Source organism: Hyperoodon ampullatus, assembly GCF_949752795.1.
Source record: "Hyperoodon ampullatus genome assembly, chromosome: 6".
Classification (NCBI taxonomy): Eukaryota; Metazoa; Chordata; class Mammalia; order Artiodactyla; family Ziphiidae; genus Hyperoodon; species Hyperoodon ampullatus.
Window position 1 is genome coordinate 42,470,306 of NC_136919.1, and position 25,654 is coordinate 42,495,959.

General features: G+C 43.5%; 1 protein-coding gene across 2 annotated transcripts; it reads left to right on the top strand.

Annotated features, from left to right (window-relative positions):
• Positions 1-141: 141 nt before the first annotated feature.
• Positions 142-13,079, top strand: ISCA1 (iron-sulfur cluster assembly 1). Of its 2 annotated transcripts, XM_079705753.1 has the most exons (5): positions 210-343; positions 3,837-3,941; positions 7,392-7,445; positions 10,153-10,258; positions 12,641-13,079. In XM_079705753.1, exons 2-5 carry the CDS (start codon positions 3,921-3,923, stop codon positions 12,787-12,789), a joined length of 330 nt encoding a protein of 109 aa, XP_079561879.1. In that variant the 5' UTR covers positions 210-343; positions 3,837-3,920; the 3' UTR covers positions 12,790-13,079. The 2 variants fall into 2 exon arrangements, with proteins under 2 accessions (XP_079561878.1, XP_079561879.1); XM_079705752.1 differs by lacking the exon at positions 3,837-3,941 and having other exon boundaries at positions 142-343.
• The last annotated feature ends 12,575 nt before the right edge of the window (positions 13,080-25,654 follow it).

Here is a 25,654-nt window from a genome sequence, read left to right on the forward strand (position 1 = left end):
TGCCCTCGACCCCTGTGCCCCGCGTCACATGATCACGGCCCGGGCGCCAAGCCACGCTCTCCGCCTGTCACTCATACAGCCCGCCCCACGCCCGTCACTCATACGGCCCGCCCAATGGCGACGGCGCGGGCGGGCCCACGAGGGGCGGGGCCTAGGGCGCCGTGCGCCGGGCTTGCGGCGTCAATGCGCCCGCCGTGTCCATGGAGAGAGGCTGAGGTGGCCGAGCTCCGGCCCGAGGCATCGGGTTGCCGGGACGGCGAGGATGTCGGCTTCGTTAGTCCGGGCCACTGTCCGGGCTGTGAGCAAGAGGAAGCTGCAGCCCACCCGGGCCGCCCTCACCCTGGTGAGTGGCTGGGGCGCGCGACCAGGCCCGTTATATTGGTTCACCTTCGCCCCCGCGAGGGGGGCACGGTGGCAGGGCACAGCACGGCCGGGCGGCGGGACCCCTGACCCGCTCCGCAGCCGCCGCATCGTCCGCATCCCTAACTCGCCTCTGCTGGGGAGATAAACAAGCGCGGGCGGGGCTGCTCCTCGGGAGCCGGGCGCCCGGGAACTACGTTTCCCAGCGGGCCGCGCGCCGCCGCGTGCTGAGGGGCGAGGGGCGGCGCGAGCGTGGCCCCTGGGGGTCAGGCGCGGCTTTTCCGGAGATTGGGGCCGCGGAGGGTCTTGCCGTGGCAGCAGTGCTTGAGGTCGCGGGTTACTTAGAGGTCGAAATGCCAGGTGCCGGGCGCAGCTGGGTGAATGAACCAGGGTTCCTACCCTTGAGGCGCTTGGGGAGATCCGAGCCTAGCCTCGCCCGGCTGGAGGACCACAGTGTGATATGGGAGCGCCGGTGAGAGCGCGGAGACAACAAAGCCCTCCCCCTTGCAGAGATCAAGGCTGCAGTGCACAAAGGGTTACTTCCTGGTGTCTGGGGTGGTAGAGGCTTTGAAACGCACTCTGTGCCTCCAGCGGTCCTAGGCCGTGGTAGCTCTAACAAAGGACAAAGAAGGATAAATTTCCACCCTGAGTGAGTTTACAGCGTTCTCTGGGCGAAAGGTCAAACACACTCAAAGGAAACTTGCTGCAGATGCTTACAGAATTTACTGCGCATGCTGGATCCCCGACGTAGTGCACAGTTTTGTTTTGTGTTTTAAAGTCACATAAAATTAACCACTTGTAAGCGTTCGATTCGGTGGCATTTAGTACATTCACAGTATTGTGCAACTGTCACTTCTATGTAGCTCCAAAACACCTGGCCCCAAAAGAAAACCCCCTGTCCATTAAGCAGTCACTATTTGCAGTTTTGAAAGATTAATTTCATAGGAAATCTTATGATCAGTTCAGCATTCTTCTCACACACACCCCACTCTTGGTAAAGAAGTCTTTGTGCAAACACTCAATTCCTGAAGACTGGGGAAAACAGATTAAATTGAATAGTGGATTCCGTTCAATTTAATGCCATAAGAAGGCCTGTTGCCGGAAAATTCGTTTCAGCAAAACAGGAGAAGGTCATGATCAGGTGGGAGAATATATTTTTATAATGGGTCACTGTTTTAGGTGCATAAGGAGGTTATCCGGTTTTTGTGTGATACTGTATTCTACATTGTTTTTTTCTGTACCATCAAGCCCATTTTCCTGTCTGAAACATACACCGTCAAATCTTAGAATTCTCCAAGATTTGAAATCATAAGAACTAGAAAGCACTACTCATACTTTGCGTCTCCTTTCAATCTCAGTAAAAATTATTCAGAAATCAAAAGAATTCTACCACTGGTACTGATAGAGCCAGGAAGAGTCAGAAAGTGTGGAGACACTTTTTTGCCTTTTCTTTCTCCACCATTTGGCATGGGTCGTACCCTTTCTCTCCGTTCCTACTTAGTCATCAGACATTTAAGACCTACATTTCCCACCCTCTTGGGAAACAGTCATGGGCCAGGCCTTTGGCACCTCTAGAAATTACTAGGAACAATAACCCAGCCCACTTTCTCAGACCTGAGCTCTCAATCCACGCTTGCTCCTTTATGCTTCATTACCTGTCCTGGCTTACCAGGCCAGTTCTGCTACCAGCACTGCTTTGTCATGTCAGTTCTCAGTTCACAAGGGCTCTGTGTTGCCTTTGATCAACATTTCGAATTAGCGTGCAGGAGTCCATTGTCTGAATTTATCCTACTTAACTGTCTAGCAGACTTTAGTCCCTTTCCCTGTGATCTTAGCTGGTGCCAGCGCACATCCCTGTTTCTTTCCACCAAAGGTCTGTGGTAGCAGGCTTGCAGTTATTTTAATCCTGGCATGTGTTCCTAGTCTTAACATACTGGCATGCATGTATTGATATCTGTGCTTAATTTTCAAGTGTTTTTGCAAACGTTTAACACCATGTTCATTTAAGTGCAAAAGCAGTGAAATCATCAAAGGACTAATGAGTGAAGACAGATGAGAGCAAATGAAATGAGATAGTTCAATGAAACGGGTAAGAAGAGATGATGAATGTTAGCTAAGTATATAAATTTTGACATCAGGAATTCGACATGTTGCAACCTTTGAGAAGTGCTGTACCTGTGCAGTCTAGTCAGTGAGAGGTTAGGAAAAGGTATTGATAAAATAAAAGCATGATTCCATGTTTTCAGAGCCAGATTACCTGTGTTAACTGATGTTAATCCAGGAGAGGATTGGTGGTTTGCTGGAGAGAAAGACTTCAAAGACTGGTCACAGGCACTTTTATGCAACCAGGGGTGGGTCCTTGATAGAATAAGGTTTCAACCCACCACATCAAAGTCAGTACCCTTCATCCAAGGAGGATGACATCCCCCTTCCCTACTTCGCTGCAGACCCAGGAATTGTGAATGGAATTGTATGTATAGGAGCCAGAATAAAATATGACTGAAGAACTTGAAGATTTAACGCTACACTGCAAGCAGAGGCCTTTATTTCCATTGTTGTACAAAGCAGAATCATTGCAGCCCTAATTAGGGTTATAGGGATATACCCACAACTGGCCTAAAGTTCAACCAAAGATGTGAAGATTAATGGTACATAGCCAGCATCATTCTTGATGCACAAGAGAGAAGTTAATTCATTGCATACAGTGGGTGCCTTAGGGCTTAATTTCTAGCAGCTCCTGGTTGAGAAGGGTCTGGAAACAATATGATGTTAAATACATGGGGGCTCAAGGAGGTGTTTATTCATTGAAGGAGTAGCCCCAGAAGTCCTTTGGAACAGTGACCAAGCTGTAAGATTGGTATAGGAGGCAATTTAAGGGGCATTACACAGGAAACAATTGGAAGTAGCCTGAATGTCTAACAGTGAAAGGCCAGTTAAATAAGTAAGAGTAAATCCTGTTGGCGAGATATGTAGTCATTCTAAGTAATGATTTTTTTTTAAAGGTTTGGGAGTCATAACTCTTAATTCTTTGACTTACTAGCCCTGTGCAAATTATTTAATCTTTAATACCTAAATCACAGAACTGAAAGAATAAAAAGATGATGCATATAAACCATTAAGCACCTAGAAAGTACTCAAGAAACAGTGAATATATGTATGTTACTATGTATCAAATGAGTAGCATGTTAAACTTTCAAAAGTAGGCTACAAAATTGTGAATATATACTGTGATTACCTGCATGTACAGGAATAGGCAAAGACAAAAGGGAAACAGCATCATAATGCCATAGCTGTTAAAGAATGACTCAAACAAAATATACTGAAATTTATTCATTGGCTGCCCTTTATCTACCATCTTTTAAACCTTAAAATGCCAGATTTACAATGAAACGAAAGTAGGTTGTAGCTGTTGGCTCATGTTTAGTATACATAATCGTGGAGTTAACTTTGGGTTTTAATCTTGTTTCCTTAAACAGCAAAAAATGAAAATTGCCTGGGGAATGACTAAGGAAATGCAGTATTGAGGATGGAAAGTTTCTGCTACAAGGAATAGAAACGCTATGGCATTGGATAAAGTAAAAGTATGTTGCTATGAAGTAGTCAAAAAATTCGTTTATCTACAGTGCCTTCTCCCATAATTTCAACCACAAAAACAGACTAGAAATCTTTTTTTTTTTTAAGGCCAAAATATCTCACTCACAGATGCTCTTTCACTTGAAAGAATGTCTTGTTCTGTGATACACATATGAGAGAAATAATATTTCATTGAGTTTCAAGGGCCTCTTGAATTTTATTTCACTGGCCAAATCTCAGGTGAATTAGACTCATTGATTCTACATAACTTTCTTGGTTGGGTATGGGTAACTTAGTTGTTTGGGGGAGTATGTTGAAATGGGAGGGCCGCTAGGCTTGCAGCATGTTGTTTTGTTGAAGTTTTTATACTATTTCCCAGAATGATCTTAAGTCCTAGATGTTCCCCTGTTTAGTCATTCTGACTTGTTCTGAAATTCAGATCCATTGCTTAGAAAGTTCTAATAACCATATCTTTACCCTGAAGTGGACTCTCAGCAGGGTTATACATCATCAGTAACACTCCTCCCAGTGGGGTATATTTGATTATTGCCTGACACTAGAAAATTAAGACATGTTTTGGTTCCTGTAATGACAGTTCCCAGGCACGCAGGTAATTTTTCTCTTAAGCCCCTTTCAGTATGAAATGTTGAGCATCAACCACTTTGTGGTAAGTGGACCACTCTCTATGAATTGCTTTTGTTTGCTGTTTAAGTGTTTTCTACTAAGAGTTGAGAAAAGAAAGAAATATATTGCTTTTGTAAAAACCAAATTAGATAATTTAGAAAGTCACATGAGACTCGGGAGTTCCCTGGTGGTCCAGTGGATAGGATTCGGCGCTTTCACTGCATGGCCCAGGTTCAGTCCCTGGTCAGGATGAAAAGAAACAGGTGGGGCAGCGTAGTATGTGTGCCCTGAGCTTACACCTCCCATCTGCTGGCAATAAACCAAGGCTCCGCATCAGGTTGGACTTCCAGTGAGTATTTTCCCATGGCTGTGCCTTTTTTTTTTTTTAATTTACTGGAAATCTTTTGATTGTAATTTGACAGTAATTAGATTAATTTCTTCAAGACTCACATGGGAAATATCACCATGAAAATTAGGAAAGCTAGTTTTTACTGGCAATCATTTAGAAGTGTAACTAAGCATTTAAAAAAATTTTTTCCATTAATATCTCTCTAACTGAGGTTAACATACTGTGATCTTAAAAAATGAATAAATAAAAATAATTCTCTGCAGAATTTCCTCCTTCCCCCCACCCCCCCCCCATCCTGTTCCCTGTCATTGATCTGCTTGGTTCCTGTTCTGATAGAACCATGGGAAACGGCCTTTATAAACCACCCACTGGTAGTGATTTATTTAACTTTTTTTTTTTTAAGTGAGACACAATAAGAAATACATACACACCGTATGTTAATAACTAAATCAAAGTTTCACTGTTTATCCAGTGCAGTGCACTGTTCTGTGATTTTTGTTTTTGTTTTTTGGCTGTGTTGGGTCTTTGTTGCTGCGCACGGGCTTTCTCTAGTTGCGGCAAGCAGGGGCTACTCTTCGTTGCGGTGCGCGGGCTTCTCATTGTGGTGGCTTCTCTTGTTGCGGGGCACAGGCTGTAGGCGTGCAGGCTTCATTAGTTGTGGCACCCGGGCTTCAGTAGTTGTGGCACGCGGGCTTAGTTGCTCTGTGGCATGTGAGATCTTCCCGGACCAGGGATCGAACCCATGTCCCCTGCATTGGCAGGTGGATTCTTAACCACTGCGCCATCAGGGAAGTCCCTGCTTTTGTTTTTGTTTTTGTTTGCGGTACGCGGGCCTCTCACTGTCGTGGCCTCTCCCATTGCAGAGCACAGGCTCCAGACACACAGGCTCCGGAGACACAGGCTCAGCGGCCATGGCTCACGGGCCTAGCCGCTCTACGGCATGTGGGATCTTCCCGGACCGGGGCACGAAGCCGTGTCCCCTGCATCGGCAGGCAGACTCTCAACCACTGCGCCACCAGGGAAGCCCTGGTTTTGTTTTTTTAATGATAGTGTCAACCTTCTACATTGGTTTCATGACTTTTCTAAATTGGGTCCAGACTCTGCTTCAGCACCTTCATCTGGCCAAGTCCCCACCAGACAGGGTGAAAGAGCACACTCGGGCCATCCATCAGGTCTGTACCCCCAGCACAGGCTTGAGTTCTGGCTACGATTACTACCTAGTTGTAGGTCATAATGTCCACTCTTAGGTCATAATGTCCACTCTGAGATTTCACAAACCAGGAAAATGCCTGTATAGAAAACTGGAGGACCGGTTCAGCATTGCCAGCTAGAGGAGCTAGTAAAACAAGAAGTAGGAAGGACATGATCTCTTCATGATAATATATTCTCATTGTTATAATAATAGCTGGCTTATGTTGAGCTCTCTGTTCCTGGTGCTATTCTAAATGCTTTTCATGAACTCGTTCATTTAATCCTCACAAGAATCCTGAGGAGGAGGGACATTTATCCCTGTTTAAGCCAAGTAATGGGCTGGGACACAGCAAGGAAGTGGACCAGGAATGCCCTGGGACAGGCTTTCTCCCTAACAGCCTCCTCAGGAAATTGGGGTTTGTAATGCTGATCTACGCATGAAGTATTTTTGAGGACAACTGGGCTTGGTTAAACAGCATTTCTCCTGAAAACTCTTCCATGTTCTTGTTTCTATTATTGACTAGCTTAGTTCTGGTCATCTAGATGCTTAGATGCTGATGTAATAATCTCTGTGACTAGGGACCTCCCTGGAGGTCCAGTGGTCAAGACTTCGTGCTTCCAATGCAAGGGGCGCAGGTTCAATCCCTGGTTGGGGAACTAAGATCCCACGTGCCGCGCGGCGGAAATCAATCAATCAGTTAATCAATCTCTGTGAATATTCGGTGGGACTGGCACGAGAGGCACACACTGGGTTATTTGATGCTGGTATCACTTTTTCCTCTAGCTGTGCATTTTGATGGATCTGAAATAGATTTGGGGTAAACAGAATGAGCAATAGAGTTAATAATGATCAATAGGAAAAATGCCTGAAGGTTGGCTTTCCCAATGTGGTACTTGAAATCATTCATTGACTGTCGAGTGCCTTCTGTGTGTCAGGCAATGTGCTTGTTGCTGGGCATAAAGTAGGAATTCGAAATAGATGCTGACTAGAAAAATTACATTTGTGATGTGAGTAGATAGTACCACAGAGATTATGACAGGGAGCTGACCTTGACTGGGGGGGGTGGGGGCAGGGGATGAAGAGGATGTTGCTAGTAGATATTTTAAAAAATGCTTTTAATTGAGTAGAGTTCATATGCTTGTGTATGAAATCCACAAGGTACTCTGATTAGAATGGAACATAAATTCACCACATGAATTTGCTAAAGATAGACTTGAGTTGTCTTAAATACTAGGAAATATAAGGCTAAAGAATGCAAAGTTTGTAACAACTTAATAACCTTCCCTTTTTCAGACACCTTCAGCAGTAAACAAGATAAAACAGCTTCTTAAAGATAAGCCTGAACACGTAAGTAAAACCAATCAGACAAATATTTAGTAAAAAATTGAAGTTGTATTTTCACAATGAATTTATCTTATGATAAACAGGGTGCTTTCATTAATTAGGTGTTTTTATTTAAAAAGTAAAAAATGCTCATGATTTTTAAATGCAAGTAACACAACAGGGTATTATGAAAAGGAAGTCACTCTCTCACCCCACATTCTTCATTCATGCTCCCTTCCAGGAGGCAGCCTCTCCGTGTCCTTGCACAGACAGACCATCTGTGCATTTTATTACCTAGACCAAGGTTTCTCAGCCTCAGCACTGTTGATGTTTTGGACTGGATAGTCCTTGTTGGGAGTGGATTGCAGGATGTTTAGCAGAATCTCTGGCCTGTGCCAGAGTTGTGACAACCAAAACTAATTCCCTGAGGGGAACCACTGGCCTAGACTTTGCTTGTTTCATTTGTGTGTGCGTCTCTTTTCCTACTTAGGTGAGAACATACCACACACACTGTGGTTGCACTTTGCTTTGCCCCTAATAGTATAGCTTGAAGATCTTTCCATAGCCTAACATAAAGATCCTTATTCTCTTCATGGCTGCATATACTAGTATATTCCGTTGAACAAGTTTATTTAGCCAGGCTCTCATATTAAAGGTCTTTTGGGTTGTTCTCATTCAGTGCTTCCACAAACATTATTCAACAAATATTTAGCATCTGTAGTGTGCCAGGCCCGTTGTTCTGGACCTGTAGGCATAGCTTATTTCATCTACATAAGCTGTATTCTTAGATGTAGAATTGTTGGGCAAGGGGTGTGCGTACCATCTTAATCTTAGCACATTGTTCATTGCCTAAGGGATACTGTAAATGACTTCCAAGACTATTAATATTCAATAATTAGACTACAGAGTAGTTTCTAAGTTCCATTGTACAACCTGTATTACAATATAACAGGAGTTCGATCATCTTCCCCCTAAGAATTATTAAATCTAAGTATATCAGTGTTCCAACTCAATTTGGGTAGACTAATGACTAGAGTATAAATTGACCAGTTGACACAATTTCACTTTTGTAGAGTTGAGGGATGTTTGTTCATATTGTCATGAAAAGGGTTGAGCAAACACTTCATCAGGTGTCATTTATGGCATAAGCAATCCCTTTTCCAAACTCCAGTTACCTAAAGCTGTATTTTCACATACTCTTTAAGTGTGTCTCTATTCCTAATAGTTGGACTTCCTGCTTGTTTGAGTCTTCCTATTTGCAAAGATAAAAACTGAGGTAAACAAGTATTTATGACGTGTGCTCCAGAATTTCAGCCAGGCAGTTTATTATTTATCATGTTGAATATGTGAAATTCCCTCACACATTCTCTAAGCTGTCACTCTGAAGGTGAATAAAGCTATAGTTGTGTCTCCTTGTTTGAAGACAGAAGAGAATACTCTGAATGCTTCAACTCATCAGAACCACCAAACAGCTTAACATCTAACTCACGCTCTTCATCAGGTGTCTTCCCACGTTATGTTTGCTTTCCTGGAGCAAGCACGTGTTACTGCTTTTCAGGGAATCAGGATCTGCTTGCTAAAATGATACTTATTATGATAATGCTGTATACACACACGAAAAAGCAGATAGGACTCAAGAATAGATAGGAATTGGGTAGATATTGTTAGAAAACTACATTGAGGTAGACATTGGTATTTTAAAAGTGCTGTTTGGTCACCTTTTAAACTTCTTAACGTCTGTGTTGACTGCAGGCTTTTGCTTTCTGGTACTTGAGAATGTTTACAGAATTAAGGCCCCATGTCACATAGCGGCAATACGATTGCCAGGTGATGACCTATGAACCTTGGTGAACCTAACCATAGGGAAATATCCTGGGAACATCTCACATGGTGAGGTGAAGCAAAAACATTTTTGAGAAAGTCCAGTTTTCTTAGGTAGTCTCTGCCATCAGATATTTTTTTCCTTTTTTTTTTAAAAAAAAAAAAGGTGATTATTCATTTTTGGAATTAAAACTCTTCCCTTAGAAATGTTATTCCCAGACAAAATGGTTAATAGTAATGGTTAAGTAATAAACATGCTTTAGGTGTAGTGGAATATTATGTAGGCATTAGTTGCAAATGATATTACAAAAGCTAATTACATGGGAAAATGATGTCTTAAGTGGGAAAAAAACAAAGCAGAGAATAAATTTTTTATTTCTGCTCTAATAAAAACTATGTTTAGGGAATTCCCTGGGAGTCCAGTGGTTAGGACTCTGAGCTTTCATGGCCAAGGGCATAGGTTCAATCCCTGGTCAGGGAACTAAGATCCCACAAGCCACGTGGCATGGCCAAAAAAAAAACAAACAAAAAAAAACCCATGTTTAGATTATATATGAGACAAAGACTGAAAGAAAATAGGAAAAAACACACAAGCTCATTTTTAGGGTACTGGTGACTGTAGTTTTGGGGGGCAGTGTTCCCTCTATATTTCTTTCTTTGTATATAATTGGTTTTTATTCTTTTTGGATCCCTGCCAATGTTGTAATGATATTTGTACAGTAGTTAAATTTTTTAAATGCTGGTTTCCCATTCTGCTTATACTTCCTAAAGGGACTTTTTATAGCCAGAAATCTAATATTTATCTTTCAGCTTTTGAAGAAATGAATGTTATCAAATAGGGCTTTTATTAATATAACTGTTTAATCTGTACTACTTTAAAACTAAGTTTATTTTTACAATGCCTTTTCAGGTTGGTGTGAAAGTTGGTGTCCGAACCAGGGGTTGTAATGGCCTTTCCTACACTCTGGAATATACAAAGACAAAAGGAGACTCTGATGAAGAAGTTGTTCAAGATGGTGAGTTTTAAGCAAACTTTTTCTGGACACTTTGTTCTCCCTAAAATGTTTAGCCTTGTGTAGCATGGAGAGTAATGATGATAATAGTAGGAACGGTGTACATAGTGCTCACTGTGAGGGAGGCACGGTTCGACAGGCTTTCAAATATTAACTGATTTATACACAGCAACTAAAATGAGAATGGTACTGTATTGTCCCCATTTTGCAGATGAAGAAACTGAGGCACTGAGAGATTAAATATGTTTGCCTAAGGTCACACAGCCAGTAAGTGGCCTTATGAACATTTGAACACAATCAAGTTCACTCCATAGGCTGCGCTCTTAGTAACTAAGTGATAGATTATTGGATAAACTTGTTTATTTGTTTCAGTTATGAAAGGTTATCATTGTGTGCAGAAAGATTTTAAGATGATAAAACTTCAGAATGAACCAGCCACTTTGGTGTGAAGCATCTATGTCAAATAAGTAATGTCATCTTCTGCTTTAGAAGGGTCTATTTCCAAATTTTATTAAAAATTGCAGTGCTTTAATTATATTTTGCCCCTACCCAATAATCTGATAAAATCTATTTAAAACAAAATAAATACTGCCACAACCTCAAGGGAGTTTCAGCGTGCATGGGTTCTGCAGCACTGGCTTTGTGTGCACCATTAGCCAGTTTTCATGGGTTCTTGATGTGTATTCTTTTTATTGCACTTAAGTTACTGATCAGTAAAGACATTTGTTAATATATATATATATATTTTTTTACATCTTTATTGCAGTATAATTGCTTGACAATGGTGTGTTAGTTTCTGCTTTATAACAAAGTGAATCAGTTATACATACACATATGTTCCCATATCTCTTCCCTCTTGCGTCTCCCTCCCTCCCACCCTCCCTATCCCACCCCTCTAGGTGGTCACAAAGCACCGAGCTGATCTCCCTGTGCTATGCGGCTGCTTCCCACTAGCTATCTATTTTACGTTTGGTAGTGTATGTATGTCCATGCCACTCTCTCACTTTGTCACAGCTTACCCTTCCCCCTCCCCATATCCTCAAGTCCATTCTCTAGTAGGTCTGTGTCTTTGTAGTGAGGTGGATGGACCTAGAGTCTGTCATACAGAGTAAAGTAAGTCAGAAAGAGAAAGACAAATACCGTATGCTAACACATATATGGAATCTAAGAAGAAAAAAAAATGTCATGAAGAACCTAGGGGTAAGACAGGAATAATATATTATTTTTAAAATCAATATGTAAAAGTATCTTAAACCTGAAACTTTTCATCTTAAAGAAGAGATCTAATAAAGATAGTTCATATTTAAGTAATGATGCAGTTTTTTATAAGGAAGAAAGCTTTCTTAATCCATTAGTATTTATGAAGGTGCCCACCTCTACCAACTAGGTAGGTAGAGATAACTAGGGAGTTATGTTATTATCCGTTTTCAGGTCCATAAGCAGAAAAACAGAACTGCTTGTACTGCTTTATGATTTAGTCTTATTAAGCTAGCCCATTATATCATAGTCCTTTGTGTTTCTCTAGGCTTGGCAGTGTGTTGTGTGTACAAATGTCATTTCAGGATTTTCATTAATCTCATTCACTCCATCTTTACAGAACTCTTACTGAGAAATATACACATTTTCTTCATGTAGCAAATTGAAGTATAGCGAAGAAAGGCAAATTCTAGTTTTACACAGAATTGTCATGGAATTTGCTGTACACAACTGTCTAGCCTAATACAATTGTTTTTGACATAGATTATTGTGTAGGAAAGGGGACAGAAAACTGAGCACTGCATCCCTTAAAGGAAATAATGAGACAGATTCAAAAGGCTCTTGTTGTTTTCTTTTTTTTTTTTTTTTTTTTTTTTTTTGCGGTATGCGGGCCTCTCACTGTTGTGGCCTCTCCCGTTGCGGAGCACAGGCTCTGGACGCGCAGGCCCAGCGGCCATGGCTCACGGGCCCAGCCGCTCCGCGGCATGTGGGATCTTCCCGGACCGGGGCACGAACCCGTATCCCCTGCATCGGCAGGCGGACTCTCAACCACTGCGCCACCAGGGAAGCCCTCTTGTTGTTTTCTTGTTTGTTTTTTCTGCGGTACGCAGGCCTCTCACTGTTGTGGCCTCTCCCGTTGTGGAGCACAGGCTCCGACGCGCAGGCCCAGAGGCCATGGCTCACGGGCCCAGCCGCTCTGCGGCATGTGGGATCCTCCCGGACCGGGGCACGAACCCGTGTCCCCTGCATCGGCAGGCGGACTCTCAACCAGTGCGCCACCAGGGAAGCCCCAAAAGCCTCTTGTTTGACGTTTGTTAGTGGTTACTATTTAAAGTTCAGTTGTGCTTTGAATCAGCAGGTTCCATGGGATGGCAGGCTTTATATGACTCATGTTTTCTTCTGCCCCAGGAGTCAGAGTGTTCATCGAGAAGAAAGCACAGCTAACACTTTTAGGAACAGAAATGGACTATGTTGAAGACAAATTATCCAGTGAGTTTGTGTTCAATAACCCAAACATCAAAGGAACGTGTGGCTGTGGAGAAAGCTTTAATATTTGACTCCTCAGAACTGCTCGGGCTGTAGGCCCCAGGAGAGCTGTGGAAGCTCTACGGCTTATTGAAGAAGTCATAGGACTGTCGCATGCTTAAGATTTGTAATGTATGGCTGCCTTACCAGGAAAATAAAGTGATGCATTTGAAGATGAAGCCAGTGTGTTAGATTCCAGAAGAATTGATACTTGTGTCCTTTATAGGAGACAGAAAATGAGAATCTATTGCTCTCTTTGTGTCGTCTTTCTGATCTGTAAAGAAAAAAAGTTTTACCCTGCAATTAAATTCTCCTTCCTGCATCCTTTCTGTTAGAGCTGGTTTCATGGAAGTTGCCTTCCCGGGGGGATTTCAGAAAACATATTCTTTTTTTTTTTTTTTTTTTTTGCAGTACGCGGGCCTCTCACTGTTGTGGCCTCTCCTGTTGTGGAGCACAGGCTCCAGACGCGCAGGCTCAGCAGCCATGGCTCACGGGCCCAGCCGCTCTGCGGCATGTGGGATCTTCCCGGACCAGGGCATGAACCTGTATCCCCTGCATTGGCAGGTGGACTCTCAACCACTGTGCCACCAGGGAAGCCCTGGAAAACATATTCTTAATAGGTGTAGATTGGTAGATCTTTTGAAAGGATTGAATACATCTCCCAACAAGATGGATGGCTTTTAAAATTCAGAGGCAGGAAGTCTTGACTGCTGGTGTGGTGTGGTGGTGCACTGTTTTTCTACCCAAACTGGGCACAGCGTTTCTACATTTTTATCTAAAACTTCATTGTCAGATGCCTCATTTGCTTACCCTGCAGCATCCCCAGCCATTAAAGTATTGGACAAAGATTTCCTTGAACTGTAGTGCAGAATAGTTCTGAGTGATGGGATCAAAAGGTAAATACTTCACCCACCTGTTTTTAAGTCCATTTCTTTTGCCCACCCTAAGCGTCTGCTCGGATATGGGATCTCAAGCGGACTTAGATCCTTTTAGTCAGAAGGTCTCTTAAAAGCCATCTAGCCCATCCCCTCAGTTCTATACCCAGGGAAGCTGAAGGGCTTTTGTACCCCCTCACACTGCAGGCTGGGTAGGGGCACAGCCAGGATCACCCACATCTCCCCGTCTTGTAGGTGACACGCCAGCCCTGCGCTCCGAGGCAGTCAGTGAAGGTAAATGGGTGGTCTGGCTTATTTATCTGGTGAACATTTGGATAAGATTGCTTTGTAATTTGGAGAGCATATTTAGTTTTATTTTATTTGGGGTGAGAAGAATCTTATTTTAAAACCCATTTATGTGAATTACCATCTTGTTTCACCAGGACTGTGGAACAGTCGTTTATACTAGCAGGGAAGAAGACATTATAGCCACCCAGAACTGTTCTTTTGGAAGGTAGTAGTAATTGTGAAGCAGAACATGGGGATCTTTTCTTATAATTCCCAATATGGTGTGTACACTCTGGGTCCTAAGTCCAACTGCTAAAATTTTTAAGCCTAATATTTTAACCTGACATTTTATCACCAACTTTTCTTTAACAGTGTTTCTTTTGTCATTTAGTTATTGATTTTCCTGGGTTTGACATATTAAGTGTTCTGTGAGATGACATATTTGCTTTTTTTGAAAGCCGTTTCTTATGAATTGAAGTAGCTGAGTTCCTTTATGTTTGTCATATTTACTAAAGTACCAGGCACAAAATGCACCAAAACCTGCTAGAGCAGTAGCTTTATGTAAATGCTCATGAATTTGTATTGTTAATATAACTGTCAACCCACTTATAATTTGTGCAATACTGTATATATATAGATTGAGTTGCCAATAAAAAAAAATGTAGCCTCTTTGTGATCATAAAATTGCCTTTTCTTTTAAGAGAGCAGGGTTTGTGAATAGCAGCCATTGTTGCTACTAATAAGTAATGTTCTACTTTCCTAACCAGTCTCCCTGCCGCCAGGATTTTCCCCACCCGATTCTGTTGCATCCACCCTTTTAGTTGTTGGGGTCCCCTTGCAGCCCACTGACAGACCATTTCAGATTGCTCTGGGCTCCAGAGTCCTCATTCCCTTTCTCCTTCTGTATTGCCTTTCTCCCTTTTTCACTATAAGGGTCATTCACCTCATCCAAGCTGCTTCTACAGCCTCCCACGCAAATTTCATCCTTACTTTCTCACATGTTGTTATTCCCAGTAGGGAATGCTTTTTCCAACTCTGTCGTCTGAGCTTTATGTTCATCTCCCTGCGGTAGTTACCTTCAGGCATATTTGTGAGCACCTGCTCTCCGCCATCCCTTAGGCTTCACAGATAACCAGAGACCATCTCTGAAAGATCTTAGCATTGACAAATGAGACAGACACCAATGAAAAGAATAGGGTAAGTGTTGCTAATAGCATTTATTCCATACTTGCTACATGCCAGGAACTGTTCTAATTAACAGTCTTCACTACAACCCAGTGAAGTAGGTCTGATGACTGTCTTTTTCGTAGATGAGAAACTGAAATATGGCGTGGACCAAACAGTTGACCTAAGGCAACGTGGTAAGTGGCCAAGTCAGGATGACACCCCACACCATCTGGCTCCAACCCCCTGCCTCTTGCAGTTAGGCTGCACTGCACATCACGATAAGAGCCGAGATTGCAGGTGCCCTTCTAAAAAGGTATCTAAGAGGGCTTCCCAGGTGGCGCAGTGGTTGAGGGTCCACCTGCCGATGCAGGGGACACGGGTTCGTGCCCCGGTCCGGGAGGATCCCACATGCTGCAGAGCGGCTGGGCCCGTGAGCCATGGCCACTGAGCCTGCGCATCTGGAGCCTGTGCTCCGCAACGGGAGAGGCCACAACAGTGAGAGGCCCGCGTACTGCAAAAAAAAAAAAGTATCTAAGAGGTTATGACACCTGAGCCGAGTCTTAGAAGAGATTTGGGGAAGAGGGAAGAGAATGAACAAAACTAAAGAGGGTTAGAAACACGCTAGGAAGCTAAGCACTCAGAAGACTGTGAGGCACAGAAGGGGCAGGAGACAGGATGGAAGGCAAGGCAGGGATGTAGGCTCGCTCTAGGCTCTGTGGGTGCTGAGAGCTGCGGAAGGTTTTCACAAGGGGCTCATCAAAACGACTGTACTTAGCAGTGTCACCCTGGCTGCCCTGTGGAGGGGGAGAAGGCTGCATGAGGAGGGTGGACAGGAGGAAGCTACTGCAAAACCCCAATGAGGACCTGAGGGAGGGGCCGGTGTGAGGAAGGCTTAGGTGAAATGGGCGGGACTCAACACAGCAACCGAGACAGGCCATCATTTTGTGGCTCTTGGCCGGTCACACTAGCAATGCTTGTACTGGTGTTTGGGTTTTGGTTTGGTTTTTTGCACAATATTGAAAGGTTCTTGAAGACAAGAGCACAATCATTTTCTCTCATATTCACTTAGCACCAGGCACATGGTAATTATTTTTGGCAAAATAACCCCTACAGCCATATGGTGTTCTGTCTGTTCTGCATCCTATAAATCCAAGCTCCGCTCCCTACCTCGGGCGTCCTGTGAGGTCACTTCGCAGTGCCCCTGTGTGATATGTAGGCCGTCAGCTGCTGTGGAGGGAGCTTCACGCAGAGGCAGAGTCGATGGTTGATGATGGTTATTAGATCACGTTTAGAAGCCCACTCTTCCACAGCAGGATGCTAATTGGGGGTGCTCGGGCCACTGTGACTGAAACACCCCTTGGAGAATTCCGGGAGCCGAGGGCATGAGGGTGCCGTGCTGCATGGCCGCAGTGCGCCTCCCTGCCCTCTGTCTCTGCACCCACAAGAAGGATTTCTTTTCTCAAAGGGGAAAGGGTGGAATGGGATTGGAAAAACCCCTGGAAGATCAGATGTCCCTTAGGTTTCCAGTACTTCCTAGATTTCATTCAGCAGGAAATACCTTTACAAATCAGCTTTTCTTATCTTGTTTTGGTGGCTGAGAGATCAGGGAAATGCAAAAGCCTGTGGTGGTAAGCTGCCTGGTAATTCCGCTGCCATCTAACCAGCTGTGAGGACCTTCACAGCCTGCAAAGCTCTTTAACTACCAGTGTCCCATTTGTGCCTCAGGGCAGACGTGCCCCGGGCCAGGGAGACCGTTTCAGTGTGGAGTAAATACAGATGGGATGCCAACATTAGTGCGTTCATGGGAGGCTGGTGTGCAAAGGGAGAAGTTGGGGGTGAGGTGCACCTGGATTGAATCACAGGTTCTGTCGTTTTGTAGCCTTGAGACCTGGCACAGATTAGGTAGCTTCTCTGAGCCTGTTTTCTCTTCCGTAGAACAAGCTCCGAACTGGGGAAAGTTGATGAGCTAATAACTGCATATAAACAGCATCCAGCTTAGAGTGCACACTCAGTATGTTATAGTTCTAGCCCCTTTGACCCACGGATTATCAGTCAAAGCAAGAGTTCACAGAAATGAGAGTTTCCATGCCATTAAGGAGTTATTGTCCCGTATTAAAATCTGGGGGAAATTTGCTGTATTTCTTTCAAATGACCACGTAGCATGTTTGAAAAGAACTAAAAATGTAATCATACAGAGAAATCGTATTCTCTTAGTAGCTGATTAGCTATAAAGAGAATTCCTGTGTAGAGAGCAACCCGCCTTAATGGAGGAGTAGCAGCTGAACCCCCTGGGCCCAGGTAGGCCACACCAGCCTTCAGAGGGAGAGCAGGGCTGGAGGTCCCCACCCTACACTCGGCCTCTTTCGAGATGCGGAACCCATTTCTCCAAAGAAGATATACAGACTGCCAACAAACACATGAAAGAATGCTCAACATCATTAATCATTAGAGAAATGCAAATCAAAACTACAATGAGAGGGCTTCCCTGGTGGCGCAGTGGTTAAGAGTCCGCCTGCCGATGCAGAGGATGCGGGTTTGTGCCCCGGTCCAGGAAGATCCCACATGCCGCAGAGCGGCTGGGCCCGTGAGCCATGGCTGTTGAGCCTGCACGTCCGGAGCCTGTGCTCTGCAACGGGAGAGGCTACAACAGTGAGAGGCCCGCGTACCACAAAAAAAAAAAAAAAAAACTACAATGAGATATCATCTCACACCAGTCAGAATGGCCATCATCAAAAAAATCTACAAACAATATATGCTGGAGAGGGTGTGGAGAAAAGGGAACACTCTTGCACTGCTGGTGGGAATGTGAATTGGTACAGCCAGTATGGAGAACAGTATGGAGGTTCCTTAAAAAACTACAAATAGAACTACCATATGACCCAGAAACCCCACTACTGGGCATACACCCTGAGAAAACCATAATTCAAAAAGAGTCATGTACCAAAATGTTCATTGCAGCTCTATTTACAATAGCCCGGAGATGGAAACAACCTAAGTGTCCATCATCAGATGAATGGATAAAGAAGATGTGGCACATATACAATGGAATATTACTCAGCCATAAAAAGAAACGAAATTGAAATGAGGTGGATGGACCTAGAGTCTGTCATACAGAGTGAAGTAAGTCATAAAGAGAAAGACAAATACACATATATATGGAATTTAAGAAAAAAAAATGTCATGAAGAACCTAAGGGTAAGACAGGAATAAAGACACAGACCTACTAGAGAATGGACTTGAGGGTATGGGGAGGGGGAAGGGTAAGCTGTGACAAAGCGAGAGAGTGGCATGGCCATATAGACACTACCAAACGTAAAATAGATAGCTAGTGGGAAGCAGCCGCATAGCACAGGGAGATCAGCTCGGTGCTTTGTGACCACCTAGAGGGGTGGGGATAGAGGGGATAGGGAGGGTGGGAGGGAGGGAGACGCAAGAGGTAAGAGATATGGGAACAGATGTATATGTATGACTGATTCACTTTGTTATAAAGCAGAAACTAATACACCATTGTAGAGCAATTATACTCCAATAAAAATGTAAAAAAAAAAAAATCTCTGTGGAATGTGGGATGTCAACATCCTCCGTCGCTCCCACAGAATCTTTGGTAATTGCATGGAACTCAACCTTCCCGAAGGCAAGGGCTTTGTCCGGCAATAGTCCCCCAGCTTAAAACCCTCATTTTTCTGATAACTTTGTGAGTTACTTCACGGTTTTACTTCCATGAACAAGTAATTCCCAAACTGTTCACCATAGAGTACCTTTTTATTGTTCTTCATGGAGTCCAGTCTTGAAGCAATTCTTCTCAAGATTTAGGATTGTATGTAAGTCACCTGGGAATCCTGTCAGAATGCAGTCCTGATTCCAAAGGTCTGGGGTTCTGAACATCCAGCCAAGCAAGGCCCAAGTGGAGCCCATGCTGTTGCTCTGCAGACCACCTTTGAGTGTCAAGTTTTAAAATTAATTATCTCTAGAAGAACCTGGTGTATTAAGTGATAATTCATGCCCACGTTTGTTTTTACTAAACACCCACCGTAGGGTTTCCAATTAGCATGAAATACCCGTGAGGTGACAGAACTCAAAGGCTAGGACAGTTCACCTGGCAGTTTTAACTCTGTAAGTGCTGACTATGATTTCCTTAAGGTATTCTGAAACTCTAAAACTATCTCAGGGACCCCAGTCTCATTTCTTCTTAGTAGCTTCCTTGGTAGCTGGCGTCCCCAGCTCGGCCACCACTGCCTAACCAGGAGAACTAGGTGATTTGGAGGGTCCACAAGTCATTTTTATCCTAATGCACGTGACTCAGAACCTTCTCAAATACAAAGACCGAATATGACATCTCAGGAAGACTAAAAAGAAGGGAAAAGTATGGCTCTTCTTTGGCCATATAAGGTGGCACAGGGCCTTGCCTTTTTTTTTTTTTTTAATTTGGCTGTACCGGGTCTTAGCTGCATCACTCGGGATCTTTAGTTGAGGAGTGTGAGATCTAGTTCCCTGACCAAGGATCGAGCCCAGGCCCCCTACATTGGAAGCGCAGACTCCTGACCACTGGACCACCAGGGAAATCCCAGGGCCTTGCCTTTCTTAGGAGATTTGTTTTGTGGTAAGATATACATAACATAAAATTTACCACTTTAACCATTTTTAAGTGTAAAGTGCAGTGACATTTAGTACATTCACATTGTTGTGCAACTATCACTACTATCCATCTCCAGAACTTTTTCATTATCCCAACGGAAACTGTGTACCCATGAAACAATAACTTTTCAACCCTCCTCTCCATGAATTTGACTAAGTACCTCATATAAGTGGAATCAATTTGTCCTTTTGTGCCTGGTGATGTTTTTTAATCTTCTTTGTCAGCATTAGATGTAGCCTAAATATACTGACCACTTATTACTGTTGCCCTTTAAGCCACGATGATAAAGTCTTAATTATTCAGCTGTGAAATTGTCTTTTGATGGTGTGTCTATTGATGGTTATTTATGAACAATTAGGGACATTTTAAGAAAAGCATCAAAAGATTATACAGTGCACTGACCTAGCTGAAACTCTTCATGAGGACTCGGGCAGAAACATTATCAAATTTAACAAAATAAGTTAAATATGTAGGACTTCCTTCACTCTTGTGAGGAAATTAAGTAGACTTATTTGATGCTGCAACAGATCTTTTCTTGTTCCTTATTTTCCAATATTCAATCCATTTATTCATTCTATCAAACATCAAAAACGTATTCCATACCTACACTATACTAGGACTTTTTGAGGCCCTGGGAATTCCAGAGTTGACAAAACCTATATGTTCACAGGATCTTACACATACAATTTACTAAAAGTAAGTAAAACATGTTGTGGAAAAACGAGTAAAACATGGTATGTGCCCTCTAGCAGGCAGGCAGAGAAGGCTGTAACAACTGGGGGGGCTGCCACAGGGGGAGGGGCAACCCCAGGTACTCAAGTGGAGATGGATGTGCTTCTCCAGTATTTCAGAAGAGGTTTATACATGATGAAAGGGTGGGATTAGAGTTCTCCCTGCCTACAAATTTGAGAGTCTGTAATTCTGAAATTTCATGTTAAAAGATAAACCTCAGGGTAGAGAAAGATAGCACTTATTTGAAACAAAGCAATTTGGCATTAAGCCAATCTACAGGGGAGAAAACCCAAATTATTGTAGGAAATTATGTTTTACTCTCAACATAGCAAACTTCTCTCTATATAATATATACTACAAAAATTCAGATATTTTTCCTCAGAGGAAGACAGCAAGCACAATATCAAATCTGTATTACAAAAAATCAATAAGCTTAGGCACATAAAATCCACCTGAGTCACTGTAGAGACCACGCCTCTCTCACCGCACCTTGTCTGCTGTCATTCATGGTCATTATTAACACCACCAATACGCCACCCCTGAACTGTCACAGATAAAGCTGAGCCTGTAGCCTGGGTTGCCCTGACAGTACCCAGAACTCAGCCAGACCTGAGTTGGGTAACAGTGAAATATTATTCCGCCTTAAAAAGTAAGGAAATTCTGGGAGGAGCTTCAAGATGGCGGAAGAGTAAGACACGGAGATCACCTTCCTCCCCACAAATACATCAGGAATACATCTACCTGTGGAACAACTCCTACAGAACACCTACTAAACGCTGGCAGAAGAACTCAGACCTCCCAAAAGGTAAGAAACTCCCCACGTACCAGGGTAGGGCAAAAGAAAAAAGAGAGACAAAAGAATAGGGACGGGACCTGCACTAGTGGGAGGGAGCTGTGAAGGAGGAAAGGTTTCCACACACTAGAAGCCCCTTCAATGGCAGAGATGGGGGGTGGCGGGGGTGAAGCTTCGGAGCCACGGAGGAGAGCGCAGTAACAGGGGTGCGGAGGGCAAAGCGGAGAGATTCCCTCACGGAGGATTGGTGCCGACCAGCACTCACCAGCCCGAGAGGCTTGTCTGCTCACCCGCCGGGGCGGGCGGGGGCCGGGAGCTGAGGCTCGGGCTTCGGAGGTCGGATCCCAGGGAGAAGACTGGGGTTGGCTGCGTGAACACAGCCTGAAGGGGCTAGTGCGCCACAGCTAGCCGGGAGGGAGTCCGGGAAAAAGTCCGGAGCTGCCGAAGAGGCACGAGACTTTTTCTTCCCTCTTTGTTTCCTGGTGCGCGAGGAGAGGGGATTAAGAGCGCTGCTTAAAGGAGCTCCAGAGACAGGCATGAGCTGTAGCTAACAGCGCGGACCCCAGAGACGGGCATGAGACGCTAAGGCTGCTGCTGCCGCCACCAAGAAGCCTCTGTGCAAGCACAGATCACTGTCCACAGCCCCCTTCCGGAGAGGCTGTGCAGCCTGCCACTGTCAGGGTCCCGGGATCCGGGGACAACTTCCCCGGGAGAACGCACGGCGCGCCTCTGGCGGGTGCAACGCCGGCCTCTGCCGCCGCAGGCTTGCCCCGTATCCGTACCCCTCCCTCCCCCACGGCCTGAGTGAGCCAGAACCCCCGAATCAGCGACTCCTTTAACCCCGTCCTGTCTGAGCGAAGAACAGACGCCCTCAGGCGACCTACACGCAGAGGCGGGTCCCAATCCAAAGCTGAACCCCCGGAGCTGTGAGAACAAAGAAGAGAAAGGGAAATCTCTCCCAGCAGCCTCAGGAGCAGCGGATTAAATCTCCACAATCAACCTGATGTACCCTGCATCTGTGGAATACCTGAATAGACAATGAATCATCCCAAATTGAGGAGGTGGACTTTGGGAACAACGATATGTATTTTTTTCCCCTTTTTCTCTTTTTGTGAGTGTGTATGTGTATGCTTCTGTGTGTGATTTTGTCTGTATAGCTTTGCTTTTACAATTTGTCCTAGGGTTCTGTCCTTTTTTTTTCTTTTATTACATAAAAAAATTTTAATTATTTTTTATTTTAATAACTTTATTTTATTTTACTTTATTTTATTTTATCTTCTTCTTTCTTTCTTTCTTTTTTCCCTCCCTTTTATTCTGAGCCATGTGGAGGACAATCTCTTGGTGCTCCAGCCAGGCATCAGTGCTGTGCCTCTGAGGTGGGAGAGCCACATTCAGGACACTGGTCCACAAGAGATCTCCCAGCTCCACGTAATATCAAATGGCGAAAATCTCCCACAGATCTCCATCTCAACGCCAAGACCCAGCTTCACTCAATGATGGGCAAGCTACAGTGCAGTACACCCTATGCCAAACAACTAGCAAAACAGGAACACAACCCCATCCATTACCAGAGAGGCTGCCTAAAATCATAATAAGGCCACAGACAACCCAAAACACACCACCACACATGGACCTGCCTATGAGAAAGACAAGATCCAGCCTCATCCATCAGAACACAGGCACTAGTCCCCTCCACCAGGAAGCCTACAAAACCCACTGAACCAACCTTAGTCACTGGGGACAAACACCAAAAACAACGGAAACTACGAACATGCAGCCTGTGAAAAGGAGACCCCAAACACAGTAAGTTAAGCAAAATGAGAAGACAGAGAAACACACAGCACATGAAGGAGCAAGGCACAACCCCATCAGACCTAACAAATGAAGAGGAAATAGGTAGTCTACCTGAAAAAGAATTCAGAATAATGATAGTAAAGATGACCCAAAATCTTGGAAATAGAATGGAGAAAATACAAGAAACGTTTAACAAGGATCTAGAAGAACTAAAGGGCAAACAAACAATGATGAACAACACAATAGATGAAATTTAAAATTCTCTAGAAGGGATCAATAGCAGAATAACAGCCAGAAGAACGGATAAGTGACGTGGAAGGTAAAACGGTGGAAATAACTGCTGCAGAGCAGAATAAAGAAAAAAGAATGAAAAGAATTGAGGACAGTCTCAGAGACCTCTGGGACAATACTAAACACAGCAACATTGAATTATAGGGTTCCCAGAAGAAGAAGAGAAAAAGAAAGGGACTGAAGAAATATTTGAAGAGATTATACTTGAAAATTCCCTAATATGGGAGAGGAAATAGTTAATCAAGTTCAGGAAGCACAGAGAGTCCCATACAGGATAAATCCAAGGAGAAACACGCCAAGACACATATTAATCAAACTATCAAAAATTAAATACAAAAAAAATTAAATCCAAAGAACAAATATTAAAAGCAGCAAGAGAAAAACAACAAATAACACATAAGGGAATCCCCATAAGTTTAACAGCTGATCTTTCAGCAGAAACTCTGCAAGCCAGAAGGGAGTGGCAGGACGTATTTAAAGTGATGGAGAAAACCCTACAACCAAGATTACTCTACCCAGCAAGGATCTCATTCAGATTTGATGGGGAAATTAAAAGCTTTACAGACAAGCAAAAGCTGAGAGAATTCAGCACCACCAAGCCAGCATTACAACAAATGCTAAAGGAACTTCTCTAGGCAGGAAACACAAGAGAAGGAAAAGACCTACAATAATAAACCCAAAACAATTAAGAAAATGGTAATAGGAATATACATATCAATAATTACCTTAAATGTAAATGGATTAAATGCTCCAAGCAAAAGACATAGACTGGCTGAATGTATACAAAAGCAAGACCCGTATATATGCTGTCTACAAGAGACCCACTTCAGACCTAGGGACACATACAGACTGAAAGTGAGGGGATGGAAAAAAGTTCCATGCAAATGGAAATCAAAAGAAAGCTGGAGGGCTTCCCTGGTGGCGCAGTGGTTGACAGTCCACCTGCTGATGCAGGGGACACAGGTTCGTGCCCTGGTCCAGGAAGATCCCAAATGCTGCGGAGTGGCTGGGCCCGTGAGCCATGGCCACTGAGCCTGTGCGTCCGTCTGGAGCCTGTGCTCTGCAACAGGAGAGACCACAACAGTGAGAGGCCCGTGTACCACAAAAAAGAAAAAAAAAAAAAGAAAGCTGGAGTAGCAATTCTCATATCAGACAAAATAGACTTTAAAACAAAGACTATTAGAAGAGATATAGGAGGACACTATACCATGATCAAGGGATCAATCCAAAATAAGATATAACAATTGTAAATATTTATGCACCCAACATAGGAGCACCTCAATACATAAGGCAAATACTAACAGCCATAAAAGGGGAAATTGACAGTAACACAATCATAGTAGGGGACTTTAACACCCCACTTTCACCAGTGGACAGATCATCCATAATGAAAATAAATAAGGAAACACAAGCTTTAAATGATACATTAAACAAGATGGACTTAATTGATATTTATAGGACATTCCATCCAAAAACAACAGAATACACATTCTTCTCAAGTGCTCATGGAACATTCTCCAGGATAGATCATATCTTGGGTCATAAATCAAGCCTTGGTAAATTTAAGAAAATTGAAATCATATCAAATATCTTTTCCCAACACAACACTATGAGACTAGATATCAATTACAGGAAAAAATCTAAGAAATACAAACACATGGAGGCTAAACAACACACTACTTAATAACCAAGAGATCACTGAAGAAATCAAAGAGGAAATCAAAAAATACCTAGAGGGGCTTCCCTGGTTGCACAGTGGTTGAGAGTCCGCCTGCCGATGCAGGGGACACGGGTTCGTGCCCCAGTCCGGGAAGATCCCACATGCCGTGGAGCAGCTGGGCCCGTGAGCCATGGCCGCTGAGCCTGCACATCCAGATCCTCTGCTCCGCATCGGGAGAGACCACAAGAGTGAGAGGCCCGTGTACCGCAAAAAAAAAAAAAAAAAAAAACCTAGAAACAAATGACAATGAAAACACAATTACCCGAAACCTATGGGATGCAGCAAAAGCAGTTCTAAGAGGGAAGTTTATAGGAATACAATCCTACCTTAAGAAACAAACATCTCAAATAATCTAACCTTACACCTAAAGCAATTAGAGAAAGAGGAACAAAAAACCCCAAAGTTAGCACATGGAAAGAAATCATAAAGATCAGATCAGAAATAAATGAAAAAGAAATGAAGGAAATGATAGCAAAGATCAATAAAACTAAAAGCTGGTTCTTTGAGAAGATAAACAAAATTGATAAACTGTTCACCAGACTTATCAAGAAAAAAAGGGAGAAGACTCAAATCAATAGAATTAGAAATGAAAAAGGAGAAG